Consider the following 20175-nt stretch of genomic DNA (forward strand, 5'->3'; position numbering starts at 1 on the left):
ATTGCGTAATATCAACAACGCAAAAAAGTAATTAAAATGTAATCGATTTTTTTAAGATTTTGGTAATCATTTTGACGTTCTATTGATGAAATATTCATTTCTTACTTCGGATACTTTCACAATTATCGTGTAGATGACGCTTAGATTAATAGATTAATATATTAATTTATAATTACATATTACGGAATATTAAAAAAACTTAAATTCAGTATTTAAAACGTAAGTATATTTAAGGTAAAAATATATACCACAGCTTTGACCAACTAATATTTTTTTTAATTAATGTTTTTAATTTAAATTTTAAATTAATCACTTTGACATTTATGTCAAATTTCCAGGAAAGGTCCCTGACTTGTCATTACTGGCGCTCACGAACTTTTAAATATCCCCTCTACGTACGAGCTCACAGCGTATACCCGATAATTTTTGATAATATCCCATCATCAAGCATTACGTCAGATTCCCTGTGTTACTACGCAAAAATGAACATTCAGTGACATTAATGACAATTAATTTTTTACAACTTGTCACAGAGAACACCAAGAAACAGGCTTAGAAAAAAATATTAAAATAAATGTAAATTAAATATAAAATTATTATAGGACCGCAGACGTTCGGAAACAATTAGCGTCTCTTTGCAAAGACAATGACGTCGACTTTGCAAAGTAACAAGACACTTACTCAACACACACACTACACATTACTTCCCTGACTTAGTGATAAGTTATACAATTACGTGGCTAAATGTTCTAGTTCTAAACCAAAGCCAGAATCAGAGAAAAAAAATATTATAGACTTGTTGCCCTCGTGACACTTTGACATAATTCGTGACAATAAGAATAATTAAAACGATCAAAAATATCTACCAGAACAACACAATAAAAGTAAAAGTAGATTAAGAACTAACTGACCCAATTGAAGCTGGCAATGGGATAAGACAGGGAGATTCCCTGAGTCCTCTATTGGTCAACCTGATCATGGACGAAATAATAAAAAAAGTAAGAACAAAAAAAGGATAACAAATGGGAGAAAAACAACTTAAAATAATCTGCTATGCAGACGACACAATACTAATCTTTCAAGGTGAAGATGATACAACCTATGCTGCACGAATTTAATAACCGCTAGAAAATTTAACATGTTAATTTCCCCAAAAAAGACTAAATGCATGGTTATAACAGCAGATCTAAAAAGGTGTAAATTAGAGCTGGAGGGTCAAATAATAGAACAAGTGATGGAGTTTAAATATCTAATATATAAATAATAATATAATAATATATATAATAATATAATAATAAAAGAAATAATAAAAAAAGTAAGAACAAAAAAAGGATACCAAATGGGAGAAAAACAACTTAAAATAATCTGCTATGCAGACGACACAATACTAATCTTTCAAAGTGAAGATGATACAACGTATGCTGCACGAATTTAATATAACCGCTAGAAAATTTAACATGTTAATTTCCCCAAAAAAGACTAAATGCATGGTTATAACAGCAGATCTAATAAGGTGTAAATTAGAGCTGGAGGGTCAAATAATAGAACAAGTGATGGAGTTTAAATATCTAGGATCACACTATCTAGCTACGGAAAGCTCGAAACAGAAGTGGAAGATCAGGTAAATAAAGCAAACAGAGCCGCAGGTTGCCTGAATTAAACAATATGGAGAAATAAAAACATCGGACAAGAAGTGAAAGGCAGAATTTACAAAACAGTCATCAGACCAATAATGACATACTCGGCAGAAATACGACCTGATACAGAAAGGACAAAAAGAGTGCTAGAAACAGCAGAGATGAAAACACTGCGAAAAATCGATGGTAAGACAAAAAATCGATGGTAAGACACTGTGAGATAGAGCTATAAGTGCAGATATACGACGGAGATGCAAGGTGGACAACATTAATAACTGGGTGAAAAACAGAAGAGTAGAATGGAACGACCACATAAGCCGAATGATAACAAATAAATAGAGTAGTAAGGACGGCGAGAGACGGTTCCCCAATAGAAAGACGATCAGTGGGAAGACCACGAAAAAGATGGAATGACAACTTACTGGAGGCACATTGAAAAACAGACAGAGTCATGTCTACATAAAAAGAAAAGAAGACGAAGAAAGTGTCATTCGGGAAACAAATCGATAATTTTTTTAGAGCTCTCGTGCAATTACTACTGAGAATTATTCTTAGGAAAAGTTGTCTTTTTACTATCTATATACTTGTTCAATTCTACTTTATTATTTTGTAATAATAAATTCGATGAAGAATATTGAAATATAAAAATAGATTTAAAAACACGGACATTCCCTAATTATTAACCTTCTTTAACAATCATTAAAACTTTATCAAATTACCATTTTAATGTATTCCAGGAGACGCTTACGTCTTGCGAAAACTCCCAAGAAAATATTAAAGGCCTTAAACTTCCTTCCTCCTAATTCAATAGACCATAACCTGAAAATCGAATCTTGGGCCCTTGAAAGAGCGCACCCAATCTTAAACATCAATTAAGGGAAGTTCATAAGTTAATGAACTAAATTATGACATAAGATGGCGGGTAAGATCCAAGATCTTCTCCACTTAGAAACAAAATTATCAAAGTTGGCCGAAGCCATTCGCCTTTACAGAGTTTCCATTCAATTTCGTTTCCATTTTCTGAGGATTCGAACGTTGATAATGATGTAATTTATGCGAAAGTTGCGTAGATGCCGATAAAAAAGAATGGAAACCACTTGTTCTAGAAAGCTATTTTTAAGACATTTCGAAACATTATAAATTAATTGAAGTGAAGTAAAGAAACACAGATGTACTCACAATCATTTAATTTACTTCGACGACCGGTTTCGACCTCTACAATATACAGATCATCTTCAGGTCGGCGTTACAAGTGATTAAATGATGCCGTTACAAGGGATGATTTGTAAGTTCATCAGTAACATGTTTACACGTCCAGATTATGCTAGTAGGATACTAAATGAAGGACTGGGTAGGCGGACATGCTTCGTAGATCAAAACACAGTGTATCGGAATGGATCCTGAAGGCATATGGCAGATGTGTGATGTGAAACAAAGATAGATGTATTAGTTATGAGAAAGAAAACGTTTAGATGGCACTGTTCGTAAATGCAGCTAAAGTGTTAATGACTCTGTGTATGCACTTGTACGATTGTAAAGGTCCTTGCTCTTAGGTATTTTGAGATTGAGCAATTTAAAATAAGTTTGATATCTTAAAAAATCAATTATTTCAATGAATTTAACAAATGTAGTGCTACTCCTTACCAATTTTGAACCATTTGTTCATTTGTTGTCTCGTGTGTGTAGTTGTGATAAATCATATGTGTTTTGTATCTTGTGTTGTGCTATCTTAATTTATATATTTATTTTAAATTGCTCAATCTCAAAACACCTAAGAGCAAGGACCTTATACAATCGTACAAGTGTATACAAAGTCTACAAATTTTTTTGTTTGTGGGATCCAGGCCTGTTATGGGTAGGTTTTGGCCAGGTTTCTAAGGATAGACTAAATAGTTTTATGTTATATCTTATCTTATTTTATTATTCTGGCCGTTCATGTCAGTGATTCTTCTATTTTCCATCTAAATTTCTAATAGATTAGTCCACTGTTCGCATCGTATGTATTCGTCTAGAGATAGTATAAATATATAGACCTGGATCCCGCGTACAAAAAAAAAGTTGCATGCAAAAATCAGACTGGTGTTCATCACCAACTAGGCATTTTAATGAGTGGAACGCGAAGAACATATCAAATGACAGGAATCATGTTGGTTAGTAATAGCAGTCTGATGTTTTCATGACAGTTTAATGAAAGGGTAACAAATCAATTGGATGCTCTGTCGACTCTGTTCGACAAAATACATGGGACGTTTTTGTAATCTGACTTTCCAAATTTTTAAACTGTTCCACAATTAAAACTTCCCCTGTTCCAGTGTTCCCGCACATCAAAGTTTGTCCGACTAGACACCGTTAAGTTATTAACAAATTTTCAGCTTGCTATTAATCAACTTTTTTTTTTGTACGCCGGATCCATGTCTAATATTAGGATTCCCTCTAGAATAAATGTTTTTCGAAATACTAGAATTTGGCAAAAACATCAGCAAAACAAACAATCAGAAATACAGAACAACTACACAGTTATGAGTCTTGCTAAAAGATTAGGTACTTATATACGAAAATGAAATTTGATAATTAAACAGTATTTTATTTGGTATAATGTCATGGCGTCGTTGTACATGTCAAAAATTCTGAAACAGTTCTTAATATCTTGATTAAATGATCTACTAATAAACATTATTTTTTAATGTCATCTCTTGGTTATTTAAATTTTATGTCAATCACAGATTAATCTTAAGAAGGAAATACATATCTAAATTTACAAGTAGACACAAATACGATAATACAATTTTAATGATGTCCCTAAGGGTTGGAAAGAAACCAGAAACCTTCCGCATTATGCTGTTACCAATCGTTTGTTAGCGACAACCACACGCTCCACTCTAAGAGGATTGTCTCATTTTTCCAGTAACCTCCATTCTACAATAATTAATTCTAATATCAATACAAAATTAATAGATTAAAAAATGTTAGCTCTAAAATACAACAAATGTCACAAAAATCTTAAGTGGTATGATGTTTTAAGATTAAATTTATATAAAAATAATAATTAGGAAATAACAAATAAAAATAAAGCTAGGAGAAAAATTGATAGTCATTAATGATTAAGTTAAAAAAAAAGAAATCTTGACAAAAACTATGACAAAAAGAAATATGACAAAAATATTCTAGATACTACTATGATATGGTTATGTACATCAATTATATTTCCAAGGAGACAACATGTGAATATTTAAAGAAATGTACCAATTATCATAAAAAGGCACCAACAAAAAATAGTTATAATAAAAAGCTAAATAATGAACCCTGGTTCATAATATATTCAAGAATTTTTTTAACAAAGCAAAAAACAATTAAACGTTTGAGTATGGTTAAAATTCAAGATCCTAGAAATATGTATGGATTAGTTATGTACTATTATCAAAAAACCAAAATTTTACTTGCCAAATATTTAGCGAAAACACCATGGTATCAGTCAGGGTATAGTGGGATAGAAGATACCGTTGAAATGAAATATGGGAAAATTAACGAAATGAGCCTGAGCTTGTAAACTTAAAACACTTTAAACTCTTAACCTGAGCATGTGAAAGATGGTGGTTACTTTTTTGGAGAACGGGGCAAAAAGTAAATTTTGACCATGCCCTGAACGGATTCATTTCGTGAAACTAAATAAGTTGAAATTAAGCATTATTTAAAAGTAAGGACTGATATAATAATATGATATTAAAATTGTAAATAATGTACGTTTAATCACGTAATTTTGTTCTCTTGTGATGTGGCACATTTCCAGGAAAGATCTCTTACAGTAATTATTTTAGTGACTAAGGATTTGATGTTACCAAAATCAATTTAATGATTCAGAGTACTGAAGGCGCAATACATCTAAAATCACGTCGATGAGTAGCCGTACGCCCTTTGAAGGTTCTTTTTGTTTGGCCAATATATTTCAAGTTACAGTCGTTATAAGGAATATGGCCCTGTTCTACAAAAAGTTTAGACAGACGGTTCTAACAATCTTTTTAGAAATTCATCTATGTCTAATAAAATAGTGAAAATGAGAAAATGAACGTAACAAAAATAACTTTTATAGCTTTTTACTACAGCAGGACAACTCCACTTTTGTTGTTTAAGAACGTTTTCTCGCTTATATAAAGTCGAATTTACAATTCCAGAACAATCTAGACACTAACATTGCGCCTTCTCTTGGTAAAATACGGAAAGAAAACATAAACATATTGAAGTAAAAACATGTTTCTCTTTTAAACAACTGTACCAAATTTTAGACAGTGTATTAGATTTTTCCCTTGATTTGTCAATGTTATTAAATGTGAATGACCAGGGCGGATCTGTGAAAAAAGATCTATTTTTTTATGTGCGAGGTGGCATTCGGATTTTTGCAGATAAAGTTAGGTAACAACTTCAACAATAATAATTGACTTATGCTCCTTCTCAAATATGCCCGGAACATTAATAAAAAATTAAAGTATTTAAAAATTTCGAAAAACATCGATTTTTTTCTACTTTCTTTGCTTGTAACTTTAAAACGATTCATTTTGGAACAAAGTGGTATGGAAATAAAATAAAGATAATTGAATTTTGTATGATAAACGACTGGTTAAAAACGTCTTAAATTATTACCCTTTCTGCAAAATAGCAATAAATCCAAAATAAGGGGGCAAACTAAGCCTGTTTTTATTCAATGTTCTTCAACCACTTTGGTTGCACTTAAAACTTTCGTAATTCGCTTAGAAAATTCTTACAACATACTTAAATCGTTCACCAAATTTCATTAAAATCGACCTGATAGATTTTGCATAATAATTTTGCAATCTAATTTTTTTTTTAAAGTTCAAATGTTTTAAAAACTTTCTGTACAAAAAGTAGACCATTTAGAAGTTTGCTAATTTTTTTATATATAAAGAAGTTCTCTACCTATCTAATACACTTTACAGAAATAAAATCGGATTATTTAAGTGGCCTCAGCACCGTGTTAAAATTATAAACAATATTTTGGCTTATAAACAAATACAGTGAGAGCGTTTGAGTTGGCATAAATTCATTTTCTCGAGAAAAGGCGTCTCTGGAGATAAATCCCGAAACAGGTCGATTTTTATTTTTAAATTCTAATTTTTTGGTATACATATCATACTAGTGACGTCATCCATCTGGGTGTGATGACGTAATCGATGATTTTTTTAAATGAGAATAGGTGCCGTGTGATAGCTCAATCGAAAGGCTATTCAATTTTGTATTCACTAATATAAACATTAACATAACTATTTATATAGGGTTTGACTTAAACAAAAATTTTTGAATTAAATTAGTTCCAATATTTAGATTACGTCATCACACCGAGATGGATGACGTCACTAATATAATATTTTTGCCAAAAAAATATAATTTAAAAATAAAAATCGATCTGTTTCGGGATTTATCTCCAGAGTCTCCCATTCTCAAGAAAATGAATTTATTCCAACTCAAACGTCCTCACTGTATTTGTTTATAAGCCAAAATATTGTTTATAACTTTAAAACAGTGCTGAGGCCGCTTAAATAATTCGATTTTAATTGTATAAAGTGTAGGCATTAGATAGGTAGAGAACCTCTTTATATGTAAAAAAAATAGGAAACTTCTAAATGGACTACTTTTTGTTCAGAAAGTTTTTAAAAAATTTGAACTTTTTTAAAAAAATTTCGATATCAACATTATTATGCAAAATCTATTAGGTCGATTTTAATGAAATTTGGTGGACGGTTTAAGTATGCTGTAAGAATTTCCTAAGACAATTATGAAGGTTCTAAGTGCAACCAAAGTGGTTGAAAAACATTGAATAAAAACAGTCTTTTTGCCCCCTTATTTTCTATATATTGCTATTTTGCAAAAAAGGTAATAACTTAAGACATTTTAAACTAGTCGTATATTATACAAAATTCAATTATCTTTATTTTCTTTTTCTACGACTTTGTTCCAAAATGAATTGTTTTAAAGTTATAGGTATGCAATGAAAGTAGAAAAAATCGATATTTTTCGAAATTTTTAAATATTTAAATTTTTTTATTAATGTTCCGGGCATATTTGAGAAGGAGCATAAGTCAATTATAATTATTGAAGTTGTCACCTAACTTTATCTGCAAAAATCCGAATGCCACCTCTCACATCCACCTCAAAACAGATCCGTCCTGATCTACTGGGTAAGATAAGACAAGCCTATCGACAACTAATTTTTTTCTCAAAATTGGTCCCAGAACTAAGAAAGTTTGGAAAATACTGCCCTTAAGTATAATATGTGATAATTAAGACAATATCTTTAATTTATACATAATTCTAATTTCTAATTTAAATAATTTATTTAATTCTAGGAACTAGTCCAAATTTAGCATCGATGTCTCAAGACAAAAATATGACAGCTGGCAGCTCCGGTATGTCAGTAACCAATTCCGACGTTAGTGATTGCGATAGTGACATTGATATAGTTGGAGACGCCAAACAAATGAACTATCCTTACAAAAGGGTTTAATGTTGAGGTATCAGTGTTGTTATATCTTTAGTTGCCGTTTGTTATGTGTTTACTGATTTTCAAGAAAATATTTATAGACCAGGGCGCATTTGTAAAAATATTAGTACATTTGGACGTTGAGAGGTGACTCAAATTTTTTTGCAGAAATTGCTTGAAAATAATTCAAATAATAATATTTGAGTTATCCTCCCTCTCAAAAAGGTCCGGAACATTGTTTAAATAATCAAAATGTCAAAAAATTAAGGAAAAATTCGATTTTTTTCTTGGTTCTTTGATTATAACTTTAAAAGTATTCATTTCCGAGAAATGTTGTACTAACATAAAAGTTGCGTAATTAAATTTCCTACAACATAGAATTAGCTACAAATTTAAAAAATGGTCACGCTTGTTGCAAAATAGCAATAATCGTGAAAAAAAACATACAAAAACAAGTATTCGTATTTTACGTTTTTAAACCATTTCTGCTACACTTAGGACCTTCATATTTCACCCCGAAAAAATTTATGATACGGTAAAACAATACTGTAAATTTCATTAAGATCGGTTCAATAGATTTTGCAAAATAAATTTTGCAATCCAGCTTTCGTAAAAAATATTCATTTTTTCAAAATGTTACAGGACTGAAAATAAAGCAGATAGCAAGTTGAAAATGTTTTTGCATATAGAAGTGTACTGTACCTTTCATACGCAATTTTGCAAAATTAAAATCGATTAACACCACGGCGTCAGGATTTTTTTTTAAATAAACATTAATTATTGGTACTACGCGCAGGAAAGCGGATAGTTTGCTCCGATTGGGCATTCCAATGACCTTTGATAATGATTGATACATTTTAATTTTTATTACATTTCGATATAAATAAATAAATTTGTTTATTGCAAAATAAAAACACATACTCTATCCTTTGAAATAACACTTTTATTAGCAAAAACTTTCTTTGTTCATATATTTTAACTTAAATAATAAAAGTTTATTATTTTTAAACATATGCAATTGTTTAAACAATATTTCGCAAACAATAATAAAATTAGTTTGATTTTTGTGGAATTAAAATATTAAAATACAACAAAATATAGAGTAAGAAAATAATATATTAGATAAAGATTGGAAGAAATTTTGCTGGAAATCAACTTGTGTGAATCGAACACCGCTGTCCTGCGCGTAGCACCAAAAATTATTGTTTATTTAAAAAATTTTCTGACGCCGTGGTAATTAATCGATTTTAATTTTGAAAATTGCAAATGAAAGGTACAGTTCACTTCTATAAGCAAAAAAATTTTTAACTTGCTATCTGCTTTATTTTCAGTCCTGTAACATTTTGAAAAAATGAATTTTTTTTGCGAAAGCTGGATTGCAAAATTTATTTTTCAAAATCTATTAAACCGATCTTAAATAAATTTACAGTATTGTTTTACTGTATCATAAAGTTTTTCTGGATGAAACATGAAGGTCCTAAGTGTAGCATGAATGGTTAAAAAACGTAAAATGCAAATACTTGTTTTTGTATGGTTTTTTTCGCAATTATTGCTATTTTGCAACTAGGGTGACTATTTTTTAAATTTTTAACTAATTTTATACTGTAGAAAATTTAAATACGCAACTTTTATGTCAGTACAACTTTTCTCGGAAATGAATACTTTTAAAGTTATAATCAAAAAACCAAGAAGAAAATCGAATTTTTCCTTCAATTTTTGACATTTTGATTATTTAAACAATGTTCCGGACCTTTTTGAGAGGGAGGATAACTTAAATATTATTATTTGATTTATTTTCAAGCAGTTTCTGCAAAAAAATTTGAGTCACCTCTCAACGTCCATCTCAAAACAGATCCGCCCTGGACTATTAATGGTTTACGTAAAGATATGCATCTACATACTTCCAAAATCTTTTAGAATACAATTTTTAGTCCATTTATAACATTCGATATTTAGATTGTTTGTCCTCTTAAAAATAAATGAATAATGATAACAGAATGGAATATTTGTCACCACTTATGTTTAATACACAGTAAGGTGCAAATGAAAGGAATAAATTCGTTATTTCGTAAACCGGCGACTTTAAGGAAAAATCCCGAAACAGGCCGATTTTTATTTTATACTAGTAACGTCTAGGCGTGATGACGTAATCGATGATTTTTTTTAAATGAGAATAGGGACCGTGTGCTAGCTCATTTAAAAGGTTATTCAATTCTCTTTTCAGTAATATAAACATTTACATAATTATTTGTACAGGGTGTCCAAAAAATTTTCATTAAATTATTTGACCAAAAAAAGAAGAATGTATGTAATTTATTAAATTCAAAATACATTTTATTGTTGTTCGAAAACAGAAAAAAATGTTTATTTCACAAATAAACATAGCTTTTCGATTAAATTCAATGTTCAAGTCAGCTCCCGCTAGCTACCTACCTGTTGGAAGTTTGAACATTTAATTTAAGCAAAAAGCAATGTTTATTTGTGAATTAAATATTTTTTCTGATTTCTGACAGCATTAAAATATATGCTGAATTAAATAAATTACATACTTTCTTTTTTTTAACAAATAATTTAATTTAAAAACATTTTTTGGACACCCTATATAAATAATTATGTAAACGTTTATACTACTGAATAGAGAATAGGGAACTTGCACTAAAAATTTTTTTGCATAAAATTGTTAATTTATGTTTTAAAATGTTATATTCAAAATATTACGTCTTAACAATGAATAGTGTACGTACAACATCTAATCAAAGTTCCGCGCCTAAAATTTCCGTTTTAAACAACTTCAAAAGCGAGACCTGTGGTCTGACGTCATAGGTCACTCGTATCGTTTGTCCGTTCGGGGTGGGCCATTGCATTTAATGCAGTTTGCCCATAGATAAATAGTACAGTTGAAATATTTTGTTTTACTCTGTGACAAAAATGATTTTTTTCTGTGACAGGCAAAATATTAACATTTTATCTCTGTTGACATGTATCAAAAAGTTCTTTTTTATGAAATTACTTTGTTCGTTTCTTGTGTTGAAGAACAAAGAAGAAACAAGTAACTTAAAAATAAACAAAACTTTTAGTAATAAAAGTAAGAGTAACTAAAAAGTATTGGTGCTACTTTAGTATGCGGTCTACAGTCGGGTTTCTACTATAGCTTGCGGTCTACCGAGGGATGCGGTGTAAGTATAAGCTGAGATGATAAAGATATTAACTTGTAAAATTACAATAATGATTCTTCTTATTTATGCGCATTATTAACTTTGTAAAGAAGGATTTTGTTGCTGCTAATCACCATAATCTTTTCTCAGAAGGCTTTGAACACAATAATGAAAGGCTCCAGTAGGTACTAATAAACATTACAATAAAATATAATCTTTATTATAATGCAAATTACACCGTAATCTTTTCCAGGATATACGAAATCCTTCGATTAGAGGTAGGTGGATCAAACCCACGGGGTAAACCGTATAAGTACTATAATATAATGGTACCAAACTATTGTTATAAACGGTTTAAACATGCTTATTAATAACTCTTACTTATTTGCCTTGACACCTCGCATTTCTCCAATAGAATAGCTTTTACTACTTTTTATAAAAGTTGCCACGATGAAGACATCAACGGTAGGTAAGTTAGTCAGATTGACCTTTTGAAAAACCCTCGTCCGTCATATTATGCGTTTTAAACTCTTTACAAGGTAGCACTCAACTTTATCAATTTCAGTTTAAAACTAAGCTGATTGGGGAACTACTTATTACAATATATAAGATGAACATAAATAATACCTAGGAATTTTTCATTAAAAACGATTAAAATGTAATATACCCGTGATACCTACCTTAATCGCGTTGTTTCCGCCGGTTCACCGTGGCCGGTGACGTCGAACCAATAGAAGGACGTTCAAGAGCCTCCTAAGATATTTCAATTTTATAGCATTTTCAAAACGTCGTAATTAGCGTACGGGTTAAAAATCTTTGTTTTTTTCGCATGCAAGCGTTTTAAGATCATGTTACCTTATGATTTTTAATATCATTTTAATATTTAAAAATTTTTGCAAGTTCCCTATTAAACAACGCTTCAAATGGGCCATCACACGACCCCTATTCTCATTTTAAAAAATCATCGATTACGTCATCACGCCCAAATGGATGAGGTCACTAGTATGACATATATACCAAAATATCAAATTTAAAAATAAAAATCGACCTGTTTCGGGGATTTTTCGTTAAAGTCACCGATTTACGAAATAACGAATTTATTCATTTTCAAGAAGCTTTAGGAAAGTCTAAGGATGGGATCATCATAAATAGTGAAATCCTTAATAATATAAGATATGCCGATGACACTGTCATATTTACTTCAACTCTACAAAGTCTGACAAACATACTGAAACAGCTGAACGAAAAGTGTACCATTTATGGTATTAACATTAACATTAACTTAAAGAAAACAAAATGCATGGTCATTACAAAAACGCCCAAAAGATATCGACTCACTCTAATATCTAGGTAGAAAGTGTAGACAAATACAAATAGCTAGGAACATTAGTTAGTTAAAACGCAGAACAAACACAAGAGATTAAAAGCCGCATAGAAATAGCGAGGGCAAAATTTGTGAAAATGAACATCTATTATGTAGTAGAGACCTAATAATGGATCTTAAGGATAAGGTTGTTACGCTGCTACGTTTTTACAACTTTCCTCTACGAATCTGAGGCCTGGACATTGAAGCAATTAGAGTTTAACAAATTGGAAGCTTTTGACCGTTGGTGTCATCGAAGAATGCTACGAATATCATTGGTAGACAAGATTAGCAATATTGAAGTCCTTAATATGATATGGTTAATGAGAGGGAAGGAATTATACAGACAATTAAGAAGCGTAAGCATGAATATAGAAAGAGGTCCTCGTTATAGTCCGCTTCATTATGGAGGAGAAAATAAAAGGTAAAAGACAAGGAAGAGCACGAACCTCTTGTGTACGAAATCTAAGGGAATGGTTTAGTCTGATCTCTAACCAACTATTTAGAGCTGCTGTAAGTACTTAAAATAAGAATTGCTATGTTGATATCCAACCTTCCATAGAAGATTGGAACCTTATAATAATAATAATAATATTATCGTATGGCATTTTTGCCGGGGAGATCCTTTCGGACAGGTTCCAGCGCCATCTACATCTTTAACCCTGTTTCAAGTAACTAGTGTCGATGTACACACTAGCCCAGGGGAACCGACGGCTTAACGTACTCTCCGAGACACGCTGAACAGCTCGTATCATTTTTAGAAATGAAAATGGATTGTCTGTGCCGGGGCTCGAACCCGAGCGCTCTGGCTTAGGAGACCAGTTGTCATGCCGCTGCTCTACGGCTGTTCACCATTGGTTCATGATTGGAACCTTAAGAAGAAGAATAGAGTGGACAGGAATTCTGTCTGCCGCCTCAATTCCGTTCAGATGGTTGGGTGCTTGCTCCTGTACCATGATCAAAAATTTTACTTCGTTTTTTGTGAAGTCATTAGTGTGCTGTTTGTTAGATGTTTTTTCAACAATTATCCTAGTTTTTTATTTCTGAGGAAGAATTTGTAAATTGTTTAGTACTTTTTTCGCTAATGGGATCTCTCTTTAGTAGTGGTATATTTTTTAAATTTTGACCATAGCTCTAAAGATGGCTATGTCTAATAGTTGTGTGTCCCAAATTTATGGGAAAATCAGTCAAAGCATACGAATAGAGGCAGAGAAAGAATGAAAAAAAAAATGTGTATCAAAATTTTAAATAAATCGAAAATACTTATTTAGAGAATATGCATATTTTTGTGTAATTCACAATTATTAGTCCTGTCGCTAGGGGTACAACGGCCTCCTTTATTCAGACGGACTTACCCAAGTTTTTTTTATGTATTTTGACTTGTAGAACGCAAATTTTTTTGGGTAACAGTTGATCCGGATATCGATAAGATTGTTATAAACAAAGAACTCGAGAAATTACAAAACATTTTTGTTTTATTTTTTGGGGTCATTCTAAGCAAAAAATGTTGTGACAAGTTTTTTCGTAGGATGCATAGTTTTCGAGATAAACACATTTAAACTTTAAAAAAATCGAAAAATTGCAATTTTTGAACCCGAACAACTTTTAACTGAAAAAAAATAGCAATTCTGGTTACCGTATTTGAAAATTCAAGTCAAATTATATCGGTTTTGATTATTTGCATTGCCAAATATTTATTTTTTTATTGTTAAACAAAGCTATAAACACATAGTGTTTCCCGTGGACAATACATGCGGCTTAAGGCATACTACGTAGAAATTGCCTCGCTTGCACTTGTACCTATTCTACCTACTCGTTAGATTTTAAATGGTAGATCATTGAAAACATTACTCAAACACTATGTGTTTATAGCTTCGTTTAACAATAAAAAATAAATTTTTACCAATGCAAATAATTAAAACCGATTTAATTTGACATGAACTTTCAAATGCAGTAAGCAGAATTGCTATTTTATTTTTTAATCAAAAGTTATTCGGGTTCAAAAATTGCAATTTTTCGATTTTTTTAAAGTTCAGTCGCGTTTATCTCGAAAACTATGCATCCTACGAAAAAACTTGTCAGAACATTTTTTGCTTAGAATGCCCCAAGAAAAAAATGTTTTGTTTTGCGATAAATCGCTGTTATGTAATTTCTCAAATTCTTTGTTTATAACAATCTTATCGACATCCGGATCAACTGTTAACCAAAAAATTCGTGTTCTACGAGTCAAAATACATAAAAAAAACTTAGGTAAGTCTGTCACCCCTGGCGACAGGACTAAATATTATATTCCAAAATCAACTTTAAATATTTTTTAAGATCAATATTTTTAGTATGTATGTACATATTATACATATTTATTATTTTCAATAATTTTTCTTTGCAGCAATATTTTATTGCGAAAAATTAGTTCCCTTTGCTAGAATTTTTATACTAGTCATTTGAATATGTGATTTTATTAAAGTTTTAGTTTTATTATCTTTAACAAACTGTAAATTTGTATATTGTAGGTTTAAAAAATATATCTTTGTAATATAGGTAAATTTCCGTAAAGATGTTTAGAATACGTTGGTGTACTCATAATATACAGTAAAAGCGCGGTCAGAGTTTATATAGTTTATAAGGTCTGGCGACCTAGCTGGCCATTATGTGAAACCTCTTCTTCCAATCCTTTGATCTGGAAATAATTCATTTCAATAGTCACAAACTGTCGCATCATAATTAATTGGGGGTAGCTCCGTCTGGCTAGGACCTACTACATTACTCAAGCTTTATTTGATGTTCTTACAATTTCATAGTCTATTTCATTTGGACAGAAAATAGGTTTCTATTAATAGTAACTAAAATAGTAAATTATTATTAAGGGCGTAGGCGCAAAATTTCGCGCCAATGTGTTAAAAATGCCTTCATTTTTTTCGAATCCTGAGAAACTAATAAGTATTTTTGAAAAATGTATGCGCTGAATGAATGATTCCGTTATTACCGAGAACCGAAAGTTCCTGAACACTTCTATAATGTTTATTTTAATAAGTTACAGGGGTCAAAAAAAAAAAAGAGAAAATTTAGTGTGATTTTTAATTTTAATTATCTCATTCAAAAGAAGCTTTTTGTTTATTTTAAGGGACTTTCGGCCATCGGTAATAATGTAATCTTTCATTCGGCGTTTACATTTTTCAAAAATATTTATTAATTTAAAAAGAATTGAAGCCGAAATTTTGCGCCCACGCCCTTAACTACGATCTTATGACAAATATAGAGTTTCCTTCGACTAATTTTTGCTGCTTTATTATGAGTACATCATTGGATTCAAGTACCAAAGAAACCAAAATAATTGACTTTTTGCATCTGGGTACACTTGATAAATAATCATACAATTTTTGTTTATATAAATTTTTTTAGTTTGGTCAAATCTTGATAAACGATGCCGATGTCTGCACAATTTAGATTGTTTGTATTTATATGTTAGTATATTTTTAAGTTTTATTTTCAATGTATATTCGGAAATATTATGGGTTTGACTGTCGATGATAATCTGATTTTGATTACTTTTAATATACACCAATTGGTCCCAGTAAACTAGTATATCTCTAAAATTTAATATATTGTAAACACGCTTTTTGTTTTTTGTTGGTTTCACATTAGAGTTAACCCTGTCTCATATCATATCCCAACTGCAAAAAGTATTTACATTATCAAAGTATAAAATAAAGAGACCGTTTAATAATGTAGTGCCTAGTACACAGTACTAGTTATTGAAAAATTTCACCATACATTCCTATGTCTGAAAATGGCCTAATTTTTATATACCATAGTGGAATTCCCAAGTTAAAGGAGGATTGCCTTACACGAGAATTTTCTAAGCTAAAGGCTAAGTCTCAATAGATTGCAGGGTGGAATCTGCTCTATCAGCAACAGCTAAAAAAATTTAAAGCTCATGTTCTTCCATTTAAAGATATGGTCTACTGCCAAGGATCCAAGCATGCGGTTGTCTAGTAGTCACATGTTCACATGTTTTAGCATTTCAACTTTCGGAACTCCAAGAGATATAATGCTACCTTTGGTTAGGATAAGGCCGTAAAGGCATTGAGTTACAATAACACAGAGATTACCCTTTGCGTTAACTACGTTTCATCTACTGAATATGATTACTGTCGCAGCGACGAGTAATCAGTATGGTAAAACTAACCTGTCTCAACTGAGTTTAAAGACAACTCACATTCCCTGTGTAAGGATAAAAAACCAACGTGAATTTTGCTTGGAAAAATAGAACGAATATCGAAGGATCAAAAAGCGATGTCGATATGAATGCAAGCCAATTATTACTCTGGTCTTCTGATAATTATTGCTAAAAAATCCAAGCTTCAAGCCTAAAGAATCTATACATGTTTTCAAAGTCCTTTTCCAGACCTAGAATCAACCTTTTGCTGTTTAACTCTACCCCTCTAGTCTAAATGTCCTCCTATCAGTGTCCTCAAATCGAATCAGACAGGAGGTAAGTTGACGTTGGAAATGAAGCACATGGCACATGAATGCTCTCTGGGTATCTAAAAGGCAATCCTTATTGAAACCATGAGACAATGGCCTAACGCAACGAAATATCACTCCATATTCTTGGCTTAAGAGTACCGTCACAGTCTTTGACTCATCAGCAGTGGCCGAATTGGATTGGAACGCACCGTAATGTCGTTCCTGCTCGTGAAATCAACGTTTCGTTTCACAACACGAACTTTTCCTTACATTGTTCCGACACAACTCAAGGAGCACCTAACGGGTTTATTAAGTCTTTTAAGGATGCTTTAAAACTGTAGAATAAAACTAAAATTAAAACCATTTGGTTTTTAAGTAAACCTTAAGATTGCAATAAAACCGCTTTCAGCGTAAAAGGACCCACTCTGAAAGAGGTCAATAAAACCAAAAATAAAAACCTTCTTAAAACTTTTTGTTTTCTTAAGCAAATGGTCTTAAAGCTGCTGTGAAGGTGCTTTTAAAACCATGTTAAAAGACACTTTAAGTGCAGACGGTTTTATAGCAAACTTAAAAAGGTTTCTTAAATGGAGACTTTTAAAGACAAAATTTACCATATTAAATTATTCTTTAAACCCATATACTCCATAGAGGCCAACACATTTTTACATGTGCTATGATAGGTAGATACGTATTTTTAACCATAAAATAATAAAAAGTACTTGGTTATTTGGGACTGTTCAAGATAAAAAAAAAATACTTGCGCACCCAACTTTATTGATAATGTTAATAAAAATAGGTCTAAATAACTCACCTGCCCTAAAATTTCTGACTTTTGGCGATTAAAAAATAAAAATAATAATAAAATTTAAATCCGAAAAACATTAATTTGAAAGAAAAATAATTTTATCTGCAATTTTAATGTTTTAATGTTAAAATAAATCGAGTTTATGTCTTTAAGTCGCTTATTTATAATTTTTATGTAAGCCTTATATTGTAATCTATCATGGCTATCAGCATCTCTAGAAAGCAATATGGCCGAAATACAAATAAGACTATTTGGTCTATCGACAGAAAATTGTTAAGATCAAATGGTTTTATTTTATTCCTTTCCAAGAGTATATATCCTACATAAAAGCAAGGTGGCCTTGAAATTAAAACCGTTTAGTTTTAATGCTGCTGTCAATAATGCCACTCGGTTTTAATGTGAATCTAACCTAAAATCGAGTCGTCGTAGTGCTGTGTGTGTTGTATTTTTCTTTTAAAATGACCAGTTTTTTATATTTTAAGGACTTGCGACTTATGTCTTCCATACTAACTATACTTCCACTTTTTACAACACACTACACCACTGTTTCGCTCTAAAACAAATGAAGAAAAGAAGAGGGGATGAGCTTAGTTTTATTGTTTCTAACAAGAAGCATAGTTTAGTCTTTACGATAACCAAATTGATTCAGTTAAGAGCGTTTGGTTTTAATATAGCCTACTAATTGCTTTTAAGAAAGCAACTTTAAAGCAACTGACATAATAGTCTTGAGATCAAGTAGTTTTAATAATAGGTTTTATTAGTCATATTAGGAGATACTTTAAAACTGCAATAAAACTAAAAGGTAACAAACAAGAATCTAATAAAACCAAACAGTCCGGAAGTTCTTCATAAAACTGATCAGTTTTAAAGTGAACTGAGAATAAACCATTTTAAAACTAAAATAAGACAAATTATCTATTAAGATTAATAGTCTTATTTGATACTCTTATTAGATACTTTAAAACTAGTGATAAATGCATAACAGTTTTAAAGTTCTGGCAGTATATCTACAAGGTAACTTTAAAACCATTATCTTCTTATCTACCACAATAAAACCTTTATAAACCTTAAATAAACCTAAAATGTTTTTATTGTGCTACTTGGGAAACCTAGTTACCCAAATTGTAAAGGATGCCTTCCAGTTCGTGAGTAACTCCAACTCGACTACTGCTCGTGAGTAACCGATCCATGCGTTTCACCTCACCGTACAGTATCTATCCTGTTCTGGTGGAACCAGTACCCCTAGGAGTCCATCTCCAAATGAAGATGTAACGTTAACCACAACCTGGTTATGAAAATGACCTCAATCAAACTGTTAAATTCTGCTCATTCTAAAGGAACCGAACGAACAAAATTTGTAATTGAGTTAGCTAAACAAAACGGGACCATCTGCCATCACCACAGTCAACCTCATAAAAATTTCGCACACTCTGGAGAAAGCCAAAACGTATTATATTTTTAAACTAATTGTTAGGTCAAAAGTGAAATAGTTTTTAAATAGGCATTTACCAAAGAATTATATAATTTTAATATTTTTTCTAGGCTTAATAAATTGTACATTGTGCTAAATATATGACTCAACTTATCAACCACCTTTGTTAATTTTACCTAGAAAACATAAAGGAAGATCAATGGAAGAATTGGAGAGAACCTAACAACATTAGATACGCGGATGACACAACGATAAGCCCCAACGTAAAAAAATGCTCCTAAAAATGGAGACAGCGAAGAATAAAAGAAGAAAGAAGAGAGATTCCAACACTGCGATAGGAGGGAACCCAGTTAGAAAGCACAGAACTCAGCTGTATAATTGGCAGTCCGTTTCCCAAGACATATTACAACAATGAATCGGTATAGTATTAATAGATCAGTAGATCTTAAATAGCAGGAGGAAAATTATTATTTATGATCATTATTTGAAAAACTAATTGAATTATAGCTGGATATTATAAAATAACTGGATTATTTTTATAATTTAACACAATCTTTGATAAAAAGCATTCTAATCGAAGATCAAAATCAGAATTTTCTTAACTTTTCCCATGAGTCACAATTAATTTTCAAACAAATTAAGCCACAACATAAAGTGAAACGAACGTCGTTGTGTATATACATTTTTGATACTGTATACTATATACTACACACATCGGCGTACGTTTCACTTTATGTTTTGATTTAATTTGTTTGAAAATGAATTGTGGCGCATGAGAAAAGTTATAGCGGAAGGACAATAACAGATCAGAAACCAAAATACTGTG

The 20175-nt window shown here is 31.1% G+C and overlaps 1 protein-coding gene across 1 annotated transcript in view; it reads left to right on the forward strand.

Annotated features, from left to right (window-relative positions):
* Positions 1 to 8210, forward strand: part of LOC114334277 (brain-specific homeobox protein homolog) — a 32663-nt gene extending 24453 nt beyond the window's left edge. Inside the window, exon 4 of the mRNA XM_050647703.1 lies at positions 7994 to 8210. Coding sequence (XP_050503660.1) covers positions 7994 to 8151 — 158 coding nt within the window. The 3' untranslated portion in view covers positions 8152 to 8210. The remainder of the gene's footprint in view (positions 1 to 7993) is intronic.
* The last annotated feature ends 11965 nt before the right edge of the window (positions 8211 to 20175 follow it).

Source organism: Diabrotica virgifera, chromosome 3 (assembly GCF_917563875.1).
Source record: "Diabrotica virgifera virgifera chromosome 3, PGI_DIABVI_V3a".
NCBI lineage: Eukaryota > Metazoa > Arthropoda > Insecta > Coleoptera > Chrysomelidae > Diabrotica > Diabrotica virgifera.